The following is a 19,032-nucleotide window of genomic DNA, read 5'->3' as shown; positions in this document are numbered from 1 at the left end:
TGGAACCATCTCTCTGGGGGTTAGGCAGCACTGTCTACACTGGTTCTTTCTGAAGAACCCTTTCACAAGATGTTTGCTTAACCTGCTGTGTCCAGGGCCCCCAGGGGAGACCGTGGAGAGAAGTGCTTTGTGGTGACATTTGTGATGGGAACTGAGAGCATCTCTTCTTAGTTGCCTGTCCCTCTTACTGACATTGTGTCTTAAAACCATTGGCGCTTTTTTAAGGAAAGACAATATAGAAACATTTAAAGGCTTGGAACACAATATAAGAAATCTGGAAATTTTTTAAAACAGAAATGCTTAGTGGGGTATTTTGGAGTACTCTGAAATTTCAGCACATAATAATAATATAAAAACAAGTGTTACAACAAAAACAACAATAATAAGAATAGTATAATTGATTACTTTGTTAATACTTGAGAAAGCATTATGGGCCCCAAAATAGATTGCTTTCATATTGCTTTTATTTTCAGAGACAACCTATAAAAGTGAAAGGGCTTATGCCTCTTCATTTTCAGTAGGATAATGGCTTTAATTTTTTTTAAAGAATAAAGCAATTTGAAGCTTCTGCAGAGATTTGCAATTTGCATATACAAAGTGAATTGCTCACTTAATTCATTCAGTCCCAGAAGGAGAAAATAATTAGGATACTGCCTACAAAAAGCAAGGCGGCAAATTGCCTTTTAGGTAGCGGCCTCCTTTTCACTCTGTAATGTAAATAAATCATCAGCCCTACATTCCTATCAGCAAAGGAAGGAGAACAATTGGAAATCAAATCCTTGTTTTCCTAGATGGAGACTGACTTTGCAGCACACCAGAAAACACACTTAAAATTCCCACACAGTGCCTGCCAATGGCATAATTCTCCCAGGAATATGCCAGTTCCTCAAGGGGATGTACGTTTTAAAATCCGATGGTCTAATCTTCCCATGAAGCAGCAGAAGAAATTTCAACAGTCTCTCTATATAGTTACAAAATAATCCATTTGGAAAATTGAATCATGTAACGTGTAAATTGTTTTTGTTAGTGCAAAACTGTATCGGTAGCAAATTAAACTTGGAAAGTATGGCCACTGTGTTAATCGCTGGCTGCTAAGCATTCATGTCAACGAACACAGTCACGTATGATGAATAAGACATCTGGAGTCTGGCTTTAAACAGCCAGAAGAATTTGGCGGTCTTTATTTGGGAAGCCCTAATTGGATGGCATACTTAAAGATCCATCAAAAACTTAGGAGAGCATTGGGTATTTTTTTCCTTTGATGGAGTTATGAGACTCTGTGCTTTGGTAATGAGAAAACTAGAAGCCAGGAACTGCATAGTCATTAAGTAACTCTTAAATCTGTCTTTTCATTCCTCCTGTCCTAACCTAAGCTGAATCCACTTCCTGCCTGCTTGTCTGCTGGCGTCTCCAGGCTCTATCTCCCCCTCAGATCCTGTTCCCATCCTTCCCAAGGTTAAGGCTGCCATGTATGTCCACGCCAGCTGCTCACTGCCGAACTGCAAGGGGCGCCACTATCATCAGTTCCCGTGAAGGTCGCTCTGTAGAGACATGATGCACCTGCCAGCCTTCTCCGCTCTCCACTTCTCTCCCAGGGCTTCTCACCCCAGCGCCATTCACATTTTGGTGGGGAGCTCTCCTGTGCATTCGATGTTTAGCAGCATCTCTGGCCTCCACCCAGTTGATGCCAGTAGCTCCCCCCTTGTGACAGCCTAGCATGTCTGTAGACATTGCTAAATATTTCCCTGTGGGGAGGGGAGGGGTGCAAAAATCTCCCCCCGATCTCAAACCACTGCCCTACAGAATAGTCTTTCTAATACACAGATACGGCCCTTTCATGTATCTGCTTCAAACCTTTAAATCTTTTCCCTTCAGACTTCATGATTCCCGTTAGCGGAGGCAGCACATCAGCTCTTCGGGAGGTGGCCCTGGCCCAAGGGCGCCACGTTTTTATCGCTCCTGACTGCAGTCCCGTGACTGTGCCCTTGTCGTTTCTTCTGCCTGGAAACTGGTCTTTCTCTCTCCGAAATCCTTGCATGGCCTTCATGACCCACCTGAGGAATAACAAGGCCCGACTCAACAACGGCAGCCCCTCCAAGCCTTCTCTGCGTATTCATTTTTTAAAGTTGAAGCCACTATCCTGCTGAAAACGAAGAGGCCCTCTCACTTTTGTAGGTTGTCTCCAGATTCATTCGGCGGTTCGGTGAGGTGTGGTCAGGTTGGCTGTGTGTGAATCCCGGTTCGCCCGTTTGCCAGTTGTGTGAACAAGCCAACCTCTGGAGGCCACCACATTCTCACATGTCCGAGGGGCAGGGAACAGTGCCCGTGGACAGGGATGTGAAAAACTAAATAACACGGTGGGTGTGAAGGCTCAGCACCCAACATCTGGCAGGTGACCAAGAGTCTGCCTGCCCCGCCTGGGGTCGAACCTGCCTCGGCCAGGGTCGGGGATTGGCCAACTCTGGGCACGTTAATGACATCGCGGTGCCTCGGTCTCCCTGTCTGCGGGGGAGGTGATGGCAGTGACGGCAGGACCAGGAGCTTTCATCCCACAGGCGCTCACTGAGGGGCCACGAGGCGTGAGGCACCATCCGTGGCCCTAAAGATGCAGCTGAAACAAAGCCAGTGGCTGCCCGTCTCTCCTTGGCTAGGGAGGAGACAGAGCTCAGGAAACGTGCAGGTCACTGGGTTGTCGTTGGTGTGCCGGGCCTGCTCAGGAGGGAACGACGGCGGGGACGGGGTCAGAAGCACCGTGCGAGAGGGTGGCAGAGTTCAGTGGAGGGATCAGCGCTGGTGTCGCTGATGGCGGGACGTGTGAGTCGCCGAGTGTGGGCGAATCTAGAAGAGTGTTTCTAGCAAAAGAAGAGGAAACACGGAATAAGGCTGCTCGGTGGCCTGTAGACACTTCCCTGAGGCTGGAAGCTGAGGAGACAATGACTCGCCCTGCCTCTGTTTCAGAGACAGGTGTCTCTCCCGTGTAATGACCACAGCATCACCATGGGCTGCGTTTCAGAGGAACACCCCGGATGTTCCAGCGAGCTGTCCGCCAGATGAGCAGCCCGCGTGGAGACTCGGGGCAGCGGTGTGCCTCCCAGCTGCGGAGAGAAGGCCCTGCTCCTAGAGCAGCGGTTCTCAACCTGTGGGTCGCGGCCCCTTTGGCGGTCGAACGACCCTTTCACAGGGGTCGCCTAAGACCATCCTGCATATCAGATATTTACATGACGATTCATAACAGTAGCAACATTACAGTGATGAAGTAGCAACGAAAATAATTTTATGGTTGGGTCACAACATGAGGAACTGTATTTAAAGGGCCAGAAGGTTGAGAACCATTATCCTAGAGGAACCCAGAGGGTGCTGGGGCGCACGGTGGGCACGCATCTTGAGAAAAGCGAATCGCAGTTTGTTCAGACGCGTTTTCAGGCAGCGCCGTCCAGCAGAATCAGCTCGCCGAAGCCAAAGGCACCCTCCAACAAGGCGTCCTTCTACTGTTTCCCACCTTGTCCAGGGAGGGTGGTTGGACCACCTTCGCCATCTGCCTCTCCTCTCTGTGGCAGGAAGATACCTCCATGCCATGGGGGGTGGTTGAAGGCCCGATAACATGCTGTGCAGACACCACCCAGCAGCTTTGGAGGCAAAGAACAGGCTCTGGAAGTGAAGCCCAAATGGAGCCTAGATGCATGGTTTTCTTCAGACCCTCACCAGCTACAGCTGGAGCCTGCAGTTGGGATGACAGCTGGCTGGCTGGCCCTCTGAGATACCCTTGGGGACTGATGCTCTTATCAAGCATTAGTGTCTAGAGCAGCTCAGCGATGAACAGATCTCAGTTAAAACGAAGGATGAGGACGCCCAAATATATGAGTGTACGGTGGGCACTTACTTCAGCTAACATAGTGCATTCTACATAGCCCAACTTGGTAACCTGACTCAACGCAGAAGCTACACATTAAAAACATTGTTTTCTAATCCTCACCTGAGGACATGCTGAGGGGGAAGAAGGGAGAGAGAGAGAGAAACATAGAGAGGTGGCTTTCCGTATGCTTCCCAGCAGGGGATCCAATTCTCAACACAGGTTTGTACCAGGACCGCGAATCGAACCAGCAACCTTTCGCTGCATGGAGTGACACTCAACCAGCAAAGCCACTGGGGCCTGGCTACACATTTTGAAGTAAGAAATGCATAATAATAGTGATTCTAGCAACATTCGTGATCCGTGATTCCAGATCATTTCATACAAAGTAGTCCAGGTGGGAGCAGGAAGAGTACCCTCAGTCAGTATGTACCTTGAGCCGGCAGTCACACATTGCGGGCTTAGGCTGGCAGCCAGCTGGATGAAAAAGAATAGCACTTTGATGCGGGTGCTAAGATGATTCCCTGAAAGATGGTTGGGGAACAAGGTATTCACAGGATACCATAGTATCGTCGAAAAATCAGTAGAACTGCTATTTTGCTCTCGAGAGATATGGCAGCTACCTCCAAGTGATGGACTGAGCCGCACCAGCCCAGGCGTGCTCTGTCCTCTGATACGATGCAGGGCAAGCCCACAAGAGCCCTTCAGAGCATTCCTCTGTGTGTGTGTATTAATCCTCAGTTGAGGATATATTATTTCCATTGCTTTTTCAGAGAGAGTAGAAGGAATGGAGGTGGAGAGAGAGAGAGAGAGAGAGAGAGAGAGAGAGAGAGAGAGAGAGAGAGAGAGAGAGAAATGTCGATGTGAGAGAGACACATTGACTGCTTGCCTCCCGCACTTGCCCTGACTGGGAACAGGGAGCAAACCCTGTTCCCAGGAATCAAATCTGGACCCTTAGGTGGGTGGGCCCGATGCTCTCACCATTGAGCAGCACTGACCAGGCCCTTGCATAGCATTCTTAACAAAAATGTTATCTGAAATATCATCAAGCCTTTCAATGTAACTTCCATTTCAGAAGAAGTACAGGGGATAGAAAAGTTAAGGGCACCGAGGACAGGCAAACACAGCTAGAACATGGAACATTTCACTGACAGGATCTTCTCAAAATGGTGGTACCATTTGCAAAATGCGGGGACTCTTCTAAATTAAGATTGGCTCAATATAAGAAGAGGCACAATGCACTCAGCATCCTTGGACCCGGCATTGGCTGGTGGCGGATGGGTGTGGGCACAGCTCTAAAAGACTTTTGGGGACTTTCAGGGGATTTTGAATATGAGATGGCAATTAGAAGACACAGGAATTCTTGCTTATTTCCTTGTGATAATGACATTGAGATGAGGTGTAAGAACCTTGTTATTTGTGAGAAATATTTGCGAAAGTTGTAGGGATGACGTGTGTCTGTACCAGCAATTTTCTTGCAGATAGTTGGGCCAAAACCAAGTGTGGATGCGTGTGTGCATGGGCACTCACACAGGCACCACATATTTATGTGCATAGAGAGATAAAGCTCATAAAAGAAAGGTGGTAAAATGTTAATAATTGTCCTTTCTGGGTGCTTGGTGTATGTTGTATGGTTGTCCCTCAGGGACTGGTTCCAGGCCCCTCTGGATACCACAATCTACACAAGTCCCCCTGGAAAATGGTGTGGGACAGAATTATTCTTTCAGTTCTTCTGTGTTTGAAACTCTTCAAATAAAATTTTGGAAAAGAAAATAATGAACACAAAATTCCTGGAGCAACAAGCAGAAGGGAGAAAAAACACACACATCCAAGTTTTTGTTTTTTTTTTTAAAAATGAAGCATAAATGAATTAGAAAGAATAAACAGAACTGTCAGTGTCCTGATCCATCTGTCCATACATTCAGAGACCCAGGAAGAAAAGGAGGGGAGTTGGTGAGGTGGAGGGGTGACACTCAGGAGGAGAGGATCTGACCTAGTTCTACATACATTGGCCACATCTACACGGACATGGCATGGCAGCTCCCATTCTGTGGGCCAAAGCAAGTTGCATGACCAGGCCCAAACTCATCAGGAAAGAGTCACAAGGGCTGAGAGGGAATGGATGCCTGTGAACAAGTAATTCAATCTAGAAAAGGAAAGGGAGGTTGCTGTGAGCTGCAGAATTTGCCTTCGGTCTGTCTTGAAATAGCTCCAAGTTTTGGAAAGAATCAGTCTTGCCAAGTCTTATCTTTACCTGATTGTTTCCTGCCTCCATGCTCTGAAACATACCTTTTGCATCACAGAACTTCCTATCTAGTAGTGTTCATTATCTTTTTATCAGCGGATTTTTCAAAGAGCTGCTGTCTTCTATGAATTTTCAATTAGTCCAAGGATTGTATTGGCCCCAGGATGTACAAATTAGATTAAGCCTGAAGCTGATCTGGGTTTTAGAAAGTACACACTCAATTTTTCTAGGAAATCAAGTATTTCAAAGGTCCTAATATTGACATTTTCAGTAAGCCATACAGACGTTTCTGGTCTTGTTTGATCACGTAGCTGGATCCAGTAAGCTTAAATATATCTTGAAAAAGAAAAAGGAAAGTTACACATTGAGGGGTCACAGATGTATTTGAAGAAGTAACCAGATACTAGCAGCTCAGGAAATAACAGAGGTTATTTTGCTTCTCTAACTTGGTCTGCTATTGTCTTAGCATGGAGATCATATGAAAAGGTAGGGTAAATACTGATATTTAAACTCCTATCTACATACCATTTTTAATAACCAAATGACTTTGTTTTCTGCTAAATGTAAGAACTCACCTGCTAGTAGTGAACATTTGTAACCAGATCTCACTTAAGACCTGTCTTGGAACCTTTCTTTTTTCTCTTAAATCATAATTCTCAGACATTTTAGATTTTGGTCATGAGGCTTGAAATTTGTCTTTATTGCCTTTCTTAGAAAATGCATTTGTGAAATGGACAAAGAAGGCAAAAAAAAAATCAAACAAACGCACAAGGAAAGAAACAACAAGCAAACAGCCCTGTGCAGAAGTGACCTTTGGGACATCACGTGGGAACCAAATCATTACCACGTTTCTATTGAAATCTAGTGTCATGCTTGTGCCAAGCAAATGAGAGTTGCTTTGAGGGGGGCCATGACAATTAGGCCCATTGGATTGTTGTTGTTTTTTTTTTTAACCATGGATTTACATTTGTGATGAATGAATGAGTGAATGAATGAATGAATGCAAGGAGATTCTTGAGGGGATGTGGTCCTACAACAGTGATGGTTAGATGCTGTTACGTTTTAGTTGTGAATCTGTATGACAGACATCATCCTACAGGTAGAGCTTATGGTGTGTCTTGCTCTTGTGCTGTGAACGAAAATTAAAACTATAACTACAGCCTTAACCAGTTTGGCTCAGTGGATCGAGTGTCGGCCTGCGGACTGAAGGGTCCCAGATTCGATTCCAGTCAAGGGCATGCACCTTGGTTGCGGGCACATCCCCAGTGGGGAGTGTGCAGGAGGCAGGTGATCGATGCTTCTCTCTCATTGATGTTTCTAACTCTCTATCCCTCTCCCTTCCTCTCTGTAAAAATCAATAAAATATATTTTAAAAAACAACAACATAAAAACCTATAACTGCAGAGGCTCAACGGGGAGTTTTCCTAACAAGTTTTGAATTTGGCAGGAAATAACTTCTGGTTGATCTGAGACATAAGGAAAAGACAAGAACTTCAAATGGCCGGTGAGTTGAGTTACTGTGCATGTCCCTGGTCCTGGGTGCTCCTCCTCTTGGAGGTAGCAATGAGGATCCACTAGTCCAGGGAGGAGCCATATTCGATGAGACCCTGAGACCCTATCAAAATCTGTGTTTGCTTTAAAAGTGATTCTTTAGGAGCAAATTGTTTCTTTGTTAAAGGAATATTAAAAAATATGTCCTGTCTAGGTTTTCTCCTTTACAAAATGGAGTGACAGTGGCATTAAATATATCTTATAAAAGTTTTATGTGAGATAAATATATCTGCAAATGTCATTTCTTGTAATTATCACTTTACCATGTATTTTGAGGAAGATACATGGGTTGCGGTAGATGGTAATTTTTTTTTAAAGCAAGGAGTGTGCATGTGAAGTTGTGTGCATGTATGTGTGTGTGTGTATGTGTGTGTGTGTAGGTGGGGTCGTGGGTTTGTGCATGCACATACTCACTGAGATGTAGCTCTGATTTAGGGACAGAGCTGCTGCTTTAGGACTTGAATAGCCTTCCACAAATGAAATGGAACCCTGTCAGGTCTGCGAACACTCACTCACGTCCCCTGAGCGGGGGTGTTGGGTGGTTATCTAAAACCATGGGTAATTGTGTTTTGACTCATGCAGTTCTCCCTGCATTTCCTGATTCTTTGGGTGACGTATTTCTTCCTCTTTGCCCTTACTGCATGTGTCATGAAACGACACATGTCAGAGTCGTTGCTGTGTTTCAGGTCAGGGTAGACTGCTCTTTTATAATGAGTCAGTGGCGGGTCAGAACACAGCCTGGGGCACTCACATCACACTTATCCCTGCGCCCTGGGAAAAGAAAGAGGCCCTCGAGGAGGAGATGGATTCTGTGCTTCAGCTTTAGAGGTAGTCATTAGCATCCATCCAGGCAGCTGAGGAGCACAGGGTTCAGGGGTGGTTTGCCTCATTCCAAACCTGGGTCCTTAGCTGTGAGCTTGGGCACATGACTTTGACCTTTCTCAACTGCAGTTTCTTGATTTTGAAAATACTGAGAATAATAGCTGCCTCATAGGATTTCGGTGATAATAAAAGGAGACATCCCATGTAAGAATAGTCTAAGCACAGTGCCAGGCTTTATAAATGTTGACTCTCAAGTGACTGTTCTTCATTGATGGAGTCCATCAGGAAGTCATTGATAGGTGACTGGTGTCTAGCTGGGAGCTGGAGTAACAGATACAGCTTCATGCAGTGTGCATGGGAGCAGCAAGAGGGGAGCAATAATTCCCACTAAGGTCAGGGCAGATTTCCCAGGGGAAGCGGAGAAGTAACATTTCCCTGGAGAGAAGAGGCTGGAGAGGGGGCCTCCACTCTGGAGAGGCACCCTGTGGGTGGGCTTGTCCTTTTGTTCAAGTCCATGTGTGCTGACAGAGTTTCCACTGTGTGGCAGGCTCTGAGTTAGATTCAGGGGACATCGTGGTGAGCAGATACATGCTGTCCCGACCCTCCACAGGCAAGCCGGGCACTAAACCATCACCCATGTGGCCATCAGAGGGCGTGAGGGCAAAGATGTCATTGGATGGGAGAGTCCTGTGACTCTGATGGGATGGGAATGGGGTGGGGTTGCCCTTTAGGGCTCTGCAGGTAACAGAGTTAAGGATGAATGGGAGCAAAGTTAGGACAGAGTGGGGAAGGCTCTGCCACGGAATCAGGTCTCTTCTCAGAACTAAAGAGAGCCTAGGGTGGCTGGGACAAGGACACATGGCGAAGGTGTCAGAGGAGGCTGGGAGATAACTATGAGGAAGGTCACAGAGGGTCTCGGTCATTCGGAGGATTTGGGCCTTTGTCCCATGTGCCGTGGGAAGTCATTGAAGTGTTCTATGCACAGAAATGCTTGAATCAGACTTGTATTTTGAAAAGACCATCCAGATGCTGTGTTTACAGTGAATTAATGGGGTTACGATGGGAGTGGAGAGACCGACAAGTAGTTGGGAGGATGGTAGTGGCTTGTAGTGGGCAGCGGTACAAGAAGGAACCAAATATAAGCAGTTCCGTCTGGTAAACTCTAAACGACTTGGTGTCATTGGAAAATAAGACAGGTAGTGTCAAGCCACCGAAGAGACTGGCCTGGCGGACTTCGGGGGACGCTGGTGATCTCCTCGGTTTGGGCTGCTGTGACAGAACGTCATGCACTGGGGGCTTGTCAGCACAGATGTGTCTTTCTCACAGCTCTGGAGGCTGGGAAGTGCAAGGTCCAGGCTCTGCCAGATACACTCTCTGGCGAGAACTCGCTTTCTGGCTCATGGACGACATGTCCTTGCTGTGTCCTCCCTTGGCAGAAGGGACCAGGGAATGCTCTGGGGTCTGGTTTATAAAGACACTAACCCCATTCATGAGGCCTCCACCCTCAAGACCTAAGCACTTCCCAAAGGCCCCACCTCCTAAGACCAGCACCTTGGCAGGGTGGGGTCGGGAGGGGAGGATTTGACTTAAGAATCATGGGGAGGCACAAACATTTGGTCCATAGCAACCTTTATGATATTTTATGCTAAGACATTTGCATTTATACTATAGAGAGAGCCAGTGGAGGCATAGAAGCAGAGGAATGAAATAATCAGATTAGCATGCTCATGGGGGTATTTCTTTCTCTCCTCACCTACTTGTTGAGCCAGACACTTACTGAATTTTGAGTAACAGCTGGGAAAAATGGTGCACAGGACTGAAGGCAAGTCATGAGAGCACATTCTTTTGTGTAACACAAAAGAGGTAAAGGAAGGGGGTTATACCCTTGTCAGTGGGGAAGAGTTGTTTATCTTGTAAATACTCCAATTGAAGCCATGTAAACCTCCTTTCAGGCGAGCCCAGTGCTCACACCCCTGGAAGGCAGCAGGGGGCCTGGACAGATCCCAGCAGGGACAGCCATTTGGAAACACAAGAAGGGGAGGGGCTTACAAATGTGTTAAAGGGAGGAGGAATCATGGGGGAGAGGCAGGAGAGAGAGTGTGCAACTGGAGAGCTTTCCCTGCTGACAGCAGCCAGGGGATACCAGTGCAGTGTTCCCAGCTCTCAGAGTTTCCATCACCACTGAGAAGCTAGGAGGTCAGAGGGAGAAGCTAGGCCAGTGATGGCGAACCTATGACACGCGTGTCAGAGGTGACACGTGAACCCATTTTTTTGGTTGATTTTTCTTTGTTAAATGGCATTTAAATACATAAAATAAATATCAAAAATATAAGTCTTTGTTTTACTATGGTTGCAAATATCAAAAAATTTCTATATTTGACACGGCACCAGAGTTAAATTAGGGTTTTTCAAAATGCTGACACGCCAAGCTCTAAAGGTTCTTCATCACTGAGCTAGGAGGTCAGAGGGAGAAGCTAGGAGGTCAGAGGGAGAAACTAGGAGGTCAGAGGGAGAAGCTAGGAGTTCAGAGGGAGAAGCTAGGAATTCAGAGGGAGAAGCTAGTTCAGAGAGAGAAGCTAGGAGTCCAAACAGAGAAGCTCTGGGGTCAGAGGGACAAGCTAGGTGTTCAGAGAGAGAAGCTAGGAGGTCAGAGAGAGAAGCTAGGAGGTCAGAAGGCGAAGCTAGGAGGTCAGAGGGAGAAGCTAGGAGGTCAGAAGGAGAAGCTAGGAGGTCAGAGAGAGAAGTTAGGAGTTCAGAGGGAAAAGCTAGGAGGTCAGAGAGAGAAGCCAGGAGGTCAGAAAGAGTGGAAACGTTTCACAGACCAGCTTTCTGTGCTGGACAGAGGACTTGAACCTGAGTGGAGGGCAAAGAGTGGGATCATTCAGTATGCCCTGGACCAGCTTTCCTTCTCCTTCCTGGGGTCCCTGGGTTTAAGATGCTTTCACTAGGAGTGGCTGTCCCCAGTGATGGAGATGGACATGAGAACTGTGGAAAAGGTGGAGTCTTTGGCGGGTACTAGTATAAAAAAGACTAAAACTAGCTTCCTCCCTCTAGGAAGGAGAGTCTTGCCACATAACATACCTCAGAACATTTAGAAAATGAAGGTAACATGTTCACCTTCCTTGCTCTGTGTTAAAGATGACACTGGAGTGAGTCTGAGCTTTGATGACACCATCAAGCTGTGCTCATGCTCCTCCCTGTGTCTGCCCTTGGTTGGGGGTTGTTGATGGGAGGCACCGTTTGGGGAGTGTGATCCAACTTGTGATTGTCCATTTTCCAGGTGACAGAACTCAACAATGTGAAGAACGTAGCTCGATTGCCCAAGAGCACCAAGAAGCACGCCATCGGGATTTATTTCAATGACGACACCTCCAAGACCTTTGCTTGTGAATCAGGTTCGTGCGGCAGGGCGGGCTGCTTCCAGCTGGTCAGCGGGCGCTGGGCTCACGGTTCCTCTTGGGCATTCCCGCAGATCTCGAGGCTGATGAGTGGTGCAAGGTGCTCCAGATGGAGTGCGTGGGGACGCGGGTCAACGACATCAGCCTCGGGGAGCCCGACCTGCTGGCGACTGGGGTTGAGAGAGAGCAGAGTGGTACGTACAGAACATTCTCTGCTTTGCTCTTTTGTAAAACTGTTTTGTCCCCACATAATAAAACATAACATATCTTCATTATGTAAACTTGTTAGAATTATAAGAAATGTATATAGAAGCAAAATAACCTTTTATTTCACCTAAAACCTGTGTTAATATGTTAGTGTATTTCTTTTCTTAATGTTTTCTATGCATAGTATGAATATATCTACATTAATAACATCAGCTAGCAACTTGGGGGAGCCTGCTCTGTGCCTGTTTCTGTGGAAGGTGGATTCGATTATTTGGTTTTCCCAGCAGCCCTATGACATAGGTCCTATTAATTTCCCATTTTATAGGTGAGGAAACTGAAGCTTTGAAAAGCTAAAGATCTTGCTCCAGTTCCAATAGCTAGTGTTTGATTCCAGACTATTTTTGGTCCTGTATTTAGAATGTCCAGGCAAACAGTGACATGGATTTGTGCCTTGCCTTTTTCACTTTTATTGAAAGCCTTCCAATGTTTTTTAATAGAACTTGAACTTTACAAATACTTCGTCAAGTTTAAACCCACCTAAATATGTGATTTTTTTTTTCTTTCTACTAAAACACCGAGCCAACTCTTTGAGCTCATCATTCAACTTAGGAATAAATCATTATAAGTAATAATGACCAAAATATTCATGACACTTCAGCAAAAATATTAAAAATAAAAATAAATCAATGTTGGTTTACAGTGTGAGGCTGGAGGTGAGAATCATTTCTTTGTCTCCAAATATCTGAGCCTGTGCCCCTTGCATTGAGCTATGAGGCTGTGTCACGACCCAGAGGTCGTGGGTCATCTGGCTCAACCAGGCACAGGGCAGAGGTGGAATGGGGCTGACCCCTTCTGTGGGCGCACACTCCACTGTCCGTAAAAAACGTCCTCCCTTCGGACGGGGACTATGTCTTCAGGACACAGTCACAGCCTGGAACTCCTTGGGAGGCACCGTATCTGCCATAATCCTCCCCCATGGAAGCGTTATTGACGGGGACCTGGAAGTGCTGGCCAATTGGAAGGCGCCTCTCATAGACTAGGAAGCTGAGCTGCAGAGAGCGGTCACGTGCCAGGGCCATGCAGCAGGCCCAGGCTCCTTCTGTGGTCACTAAGTCAGGATACGCCCAGGCTGCGAGGCCCCACCCGCCGCGCCTCACAGGCAGGTGCACGTGAACCCAAACTCAGAGAGGATGCATGACAGGCTGTGGTTGTGTGAAATTCAGGGCGCTCCGGTCAGCACTTACTTCTCACACACTTATATTTGTGAGGCTGTGTCCTGGTGGCGCTACGGGCCGAGTGCAAGAGGGGGCTGTAGCTGGGAGTGGCCTTCCCTGTACCAGCGGCCCAGGCCTCAGCTTCCTCTTCTATCAGATGGGAATGAGAATACATTCTCTGGTAGATAAGGACCAGGGATGATTATGAAACAGCTAAGTCTTTTAAGGCACTTTACAATATTAATTTGCATGACTGCAAGGAATTGTGATAGAAACGGTCCCTCTCACCAATATTTGCTGTTGTCATTCTCAAGCAAGGTAGTTATAAAAGGACCTTTAAGCAAATACACTGGTGATGGTCTCTCTTACTTTCTAATCAATGATGACAGTCTTGCTTACTTGTTCCAGCAAATATTTGCTTAGAGGGAGTTTGAAATACCTTAGAAAACTTCAATAAAAGATGCATTGATATATTTCACAGTCATGACACTCCTACTTACTAAATTCAACTAAAATATATGAAAATCCTAATGACATCTTTACTATAAAATAATTACCTTAGAATGGCATCAATATTATTAGTGCCACTCTGTTTTGTCAGATGTACGCAATCAACAGTGGTGAGTAGGTGGAAATGTATTTGCTGTAGAGATGTTCAGATTTCACTTAAAGATTTTTGACTCAGTAAATTCTTAAATTAATGAATTTTCTAAAATATAATAGGAATACCATGATTGTGCCTGTAGAGATGAAAATTTGGTTGCAGTAATAAGTCAAGAGCTGTATTTAAAGTAATCTTAAATTTTTATAGTCATCCCAGCAAGCAAATGAATATTTCTTTCCAGTATTCGGCTGAATACAGCTCACTGTTAAAACTAGTTCAGATACAGCCATTGACATCTTCCCAAAACTGCTGGTCTGTGAAGTGCACAGTGTTCGTGTTGAGTTTTATTCAAACAGTTTGGGATACCATTTTATTCTAGTTAGGAAAATGATAAGTCGACAGTTATCTCGCACCTGCATCCTTTGTGAACACAAAAGTGTGGGCGTAATGAATATGTGCTTGGCAGTGAAAAATGTTTTTAATGGTTTCATCACTTTGGTCTTTTATTGGCCTACACATTTTTTTATTATGCAAATTAAAAAATTAAAAAACCGCTCTTTGCTCATTTAAATAGTGTTTAGTGTACGCTGTCAGCCAGATTGTATCATTATTATGTGATTTAACATGGTCTTCATTTTGAAAATCATTTTCTGGGACTGTTAACAGATGAGAAAGATTTATCTCCCTGAGTATTCAGTCAAAAGCTAGACAGTGAGCCTGAATGATGTTGAAATGCCTCTTTGTTCCTACAATGTCTTTGCTGTTTTATTCCTGGGGATTTTAGACTAACCTTTTGTTTTTCTCCCAGAGAGATTCAATGTGTATTTGATGCCATCTCCTAACTTAGATGTACATGGCGAATGTGCCTTGCAGATTACATATGAGCACATCTGCCTTTGGGACGTCCAGAATCCCAGAGTCAAACTCATCTCTTGGCCGCTAAGCGCCCTGCGGCGGTACGGGCGAGATGCTGCTTGGTTCACTTTTGAGGCAGGGAGGTGAGTGTGATCATTGTTTTTCCATGTTTTTCCCCAGGTGCACGTCCTCTGAGGCCTGGGTTTCGTATGAGACCCACCTTGCACCACCCCTTAGGGATTGCATAGACCATACCCGTAGGGGGTGTGCGGCAAAACTCTCATATATTAAACATGGCTTCTTTTCCAGGGACATTTCTATGTTCTATGAATATGCTATGAATTTTCATTGCACAGTTTGACTTCATACCACAGCCTGAAGTTGAACTAGGGCCAAATGTGTCCTTCACTGGTCACGCTCCTTGGATCTGGAAAACCTCCCTGCTGTTATTCTATTTATGTTTCCTCCTCTGGGCTGACCGGCCCCTTAGCCAGGCGAGGGGTGGGCACCTTTGGAAGCTGCAGCTGGTGACTTCCACCTGCTCTGCTCGCAGTGCAGTGCAGGGCACTGGCCCTGGAGGAGGCTGATTCTAAAACGTGCCCCTTGCAATACCCAGGAGCTCTTTCCCGCTTTCCTGTTGCAAGTTCATCAGGGAGAGAGATCATGGCGCCCTAGCGTTTGGGTTGATCGTTAGCTACAAAGAGATCAGTCTCCTCGGTGCTCCTTTCCTTCTCCCCCCCCCTTTCCTCCATCAAATGTAGGCTCTATTTTTGACACACTGCATGCAGTTTTACAAGTTAGAATTGTGAATGACTGAATTTTAAGAAACACAAGTCCTTCTGAATATGGCCTGGCATTGCACTAAAGTTGGAAACAGCTTATGACCTAAAAAAATTGTGTTAACATTTTAAAATAAAATAAAAAGGGAGACAAAATAAAACATACAAATGTAACTAAAAACAAACAACAACATCAAAAATGGTGCATCAGAGTGGACAGAGATATATTTGAGATAAGGAGAGTAAACACAGAATTTCTGACCACCCGAGACCCTGATCCACCCGAGTCTGTGACAGTAATGCTCCGCTCAAGTTGCTCCGTTAATTCATTCCAAACAAAGCCCAAGTATTTAAAAATTGCATTTCAGAAATAGGATCAATTTGGTGCTCTTACAGCCATTCTAGAAAGTTGTAAGATCCCTCTCTCCCATACTGCTCTTCTCGGTCCATTTATTTTCAAATTCTGAAAGGGTCTGTCAGGTGGAGTACAATTTCACCTACGGTATTGAAATGCTATAAATGAGCTAGTGACTCTCCCAGGGATGGCAAAGGTCCTCACGTTAGAAAATAAAACTTTAATCTTCAGAGCAATGTTCTTCCTTTGCCAGAATTACTTATCATCCTTATGGGAAAACCTCTATATAAGAAATTAAGAATTTGTTTGGGATGGTGGGTGTATTTTCCTGTTTGGGTCTCAGATGTTACCTATGTACTCATCCTAACCAGTGAAATCAAGGTGTAACATATTTTATAATAGACGTTTCTATTGGCCATAAACCCATATCCTCCCCGCTGTTACTTACATTGGCGCACGGGAGAATTCTGCATCGATTGGGACATTTGGGGCCCATCTCGGGCAACACTGATTCTAACAGAATATTTCTCAGTTGTTCTTTGATTCACTGTCTGTAGGAAACAGGAATAGGAAAAGTGTATGCCTTTTTATCATAATTTCTGAAGCTTTTGAAACCTTAGCAAACTTTCATAGTATCTCGTGAGTATTTGAAACTTCTTTTTGAAATGATCTTAATGTTCTAGGTTTTACTAATCCTCAATTTATTCAGATTGAAATCTGGTTGAATTTCTAAGGTTCTAAGATTATTCTAAAGACTTAAATTTCTTCTAAGTCATGCAGAAACCAGAGCTGTTTTTAAGCAGGTGTGTGTGTGTGTGTGTGTGTGTGTGTGTGTGTGTGTGTGTGTGTGAAATCATGTTCCTCATTCGTAAATAACAGGATGCAAGGCACAGGTGAAGAAGTGGCGAGATACTAAAATAGTTCAGGTGGAAGAAGTGCTGGGTACAAGTGTGGATGTATTGGAGACATACATTTCACAATTACCCAGTGACCTTTGACGGAAAGCTATGAAGCGCTCTCTTGGAAAATGAAAGAGTTTTACTCCATGTCCTTGGTTTCTTTATGGTCTGACCTTTTGGGTATTTCCTCCAGGAACTCTAGCACTTAGGTGGTTTTAACCTACAACCCCTTCCACGGAGTCTTGAGTCTCATATAGTGAAGGGGTTTCGGATGCCTGTGATCTTGAGCAGCATTCTTATTCATGCCATGCTGGAGAGGCTGTGCAAACTCAAGACAAAGGACAAGTATTGGGATTGTGTTCCTGAGATCTTACTCACTTCTCAGCCAGCGTGGTGTTGTTAAGGGACCCTGGCTCAGGAGTCAGAGAGACCTGGATGCTAATCTCTGGTCTTTATGACCGTTGACCTTGGGCAGAGAGTTCACCTTCCCCTGTAAGTTTATCCAAGGAGTAACTTCCTTGCAAGGTGAAAGCAGAAGTGCATGCAGAAGGCCTAGAAGGTGCTGGGCTTCTCTAAGTAGCAGCTCTGATATTTTATTACGATTCCCCTGGGAGCAGGACTGGCTTTGCAGGGTGCAGACAGTGTTAAGCACAAGGTACTATTGCTGTTTTATATTTTGCCTGAAACTAAAATGAAGATGAATTTTTATAGTCCAAGATGCTCTGGATAATGAGATCATCCCTGGTCCCCCCAAGCGTGAAGGTTTCATATCTGCCTTGCTTTATTAGTGAAGATAATTTTTTCCTTGGCTATTTTTGGATGTGTTCAAAACAAGGCAGTTTCATGTTAAGTAACATAATTTCCTCCCTGTCTCACTGCACTAAATGAAGAGGAGTTAAGTCCCTCGAGGCGAGTCGTTTTCACATGTCCAACATGCTTCCGTGAAGACTTTACACTATGTCTGCTGGGAACACGGGGAATGGCCTTGGGCAGACTTCTGCTCCTCATCAGCCTCTGTGGATGGAGCTGAGTGTTCATCCTGTACAGTGGCCCCATTCCACCCACCAAGACGGACCGTGGGCACGTGTGATAAACTGGACTGGGAGTCAGACAAAACGAATTAAATTATAATTCTACCGCATACTGGCTGTGGGAACTGGAGTGAGTTATCTAACTTCCTGAGCTTCCATCGGCCACCTGGAACATGGGTATAATGTAACACATATTCACAAAATCGCCATGGAAATTGGTAAAGCTACATGGACAAACACATGTCTTAAGGCTGGCACCGAGTAGGCAGTTGTATCAACCCAAACTGACAAGAGCAGGAAAGAAATTCATTGGCTTGCATAGCCCAAAGCCCAAGGAGCAGGGATGACTTCAGGCTTGGCTGCATTCAGGGTCAATGACCACCCTAGGTGTCATCTCTCAGCCCTGTTTCTTCTAGGATGGCTTCCCTCTGGCTCCACCTGCTGGCTGCTAGGAGCTGTGGGCTGGCCGCACCCTATCAGCCTATAGAAGAGATACTGGTATTCCTGCCCTATGCTGACCATTACATTCACAACGTGTCAGGCACTGCCCTGAGCACTGTATGCAAAGCCCACAGGGTGTGAATTGAATGGGGTGGCCCTCCCAGGTCAGGAAGGGGTACTGATGCCATCTGAGGGGAATGGATGTGAGGTTTAAAAAAAACACTGACAATGTGTCCAATACAACTTCTAATAATTGCTCAAAGCAAGTGGGTGAAGTGACCGACTGCAGTTAGCAGCATCACTCAGAGTGGTGCTGAGGTACAGAACCCTGGGTCTCACTGGGGGGATGGCTCCCAGGGACATTCGACAAGGTCTGGAGACATTTGTGCCTGTCACAACTCTGGCAGGGGGCACTTGGTGGGCAGAGGGGCCAGAGATGCTGCTAAACCCTCACTCACTGACAGTCCTCCACACAGAGAGTTATCAGGTCCAGTTATTTGATTGAGAAACTCCACTCTTGTAGGGCTATCCACCACTGACAACAATCACTGGCATTTACTGAGTCCTTACTACATGGAAGTCACTGTACTAAGCATTTTGCAAATACAGGCTCATTTAAGCCACTCAGTGATTATAGAAACTAGGGGCTGTTATAGTTTAAATTTTTATTTATTGATTTAGAGAGAGGAAGAGAGCGAGAGAGGGAGAGAATGATTTGTTGTTTCACTTTTTCACTTATTTATGCATTCATTGGTTGATACTTGTATGTGCCCTGACTGAG

General features: G+C 45.5%; 1 protein-coding gene across 4 annotated transcripts in view; it reads left to right on the top strand.

Moving 5' to 3' along the window:
• The window catches only part of DOK5 (docking protein 5), a 134,038-nt gene that overhangs the window by 74,485 nt on the left and 40,521 nt on the right, over positions 1 to 19,032 (top strand). For all 4 annotated transcript variants that reach the window (XM_081097122.1, XM_081097121.1, XM_081097124.1 and 1 more), the window contains exons 3-5: positions 11,749 to 11,863; positions 11,941 to 12,060; positions 14,700 to 14,889. In XM_081097122.1, the coding sequence (XP_080953248.1) occupies positions 11,749 to 11,863; positions 11,941 to 12,060; positions 14,700 to 14,889 (425 nt within the window). The remainder of the gene's footprint in view (positions 1 to 11,748; positions 11,864 to 11,940; positions 12,061 to 14,699; positions 14,890 to 19,032) is intronic.

This window comes from Myotis nattereri (assembly GCF_964212035.1).
Source record: "Myotis nattereri genome assembly, chromosome: 8".
Taxonomy (NCBI): domain Eukaryota; kingdom Metazoa; phylum Chordata; class Mammalia; order Chiroptera; family Vespertilionidae; genus Myotis; species Myotis nattereri.
The sequence above is the reverse complement of the archived record's forward strand: the minus strand, read 5'-3'. Positions and strand labels throughout refer to the sequence as shown.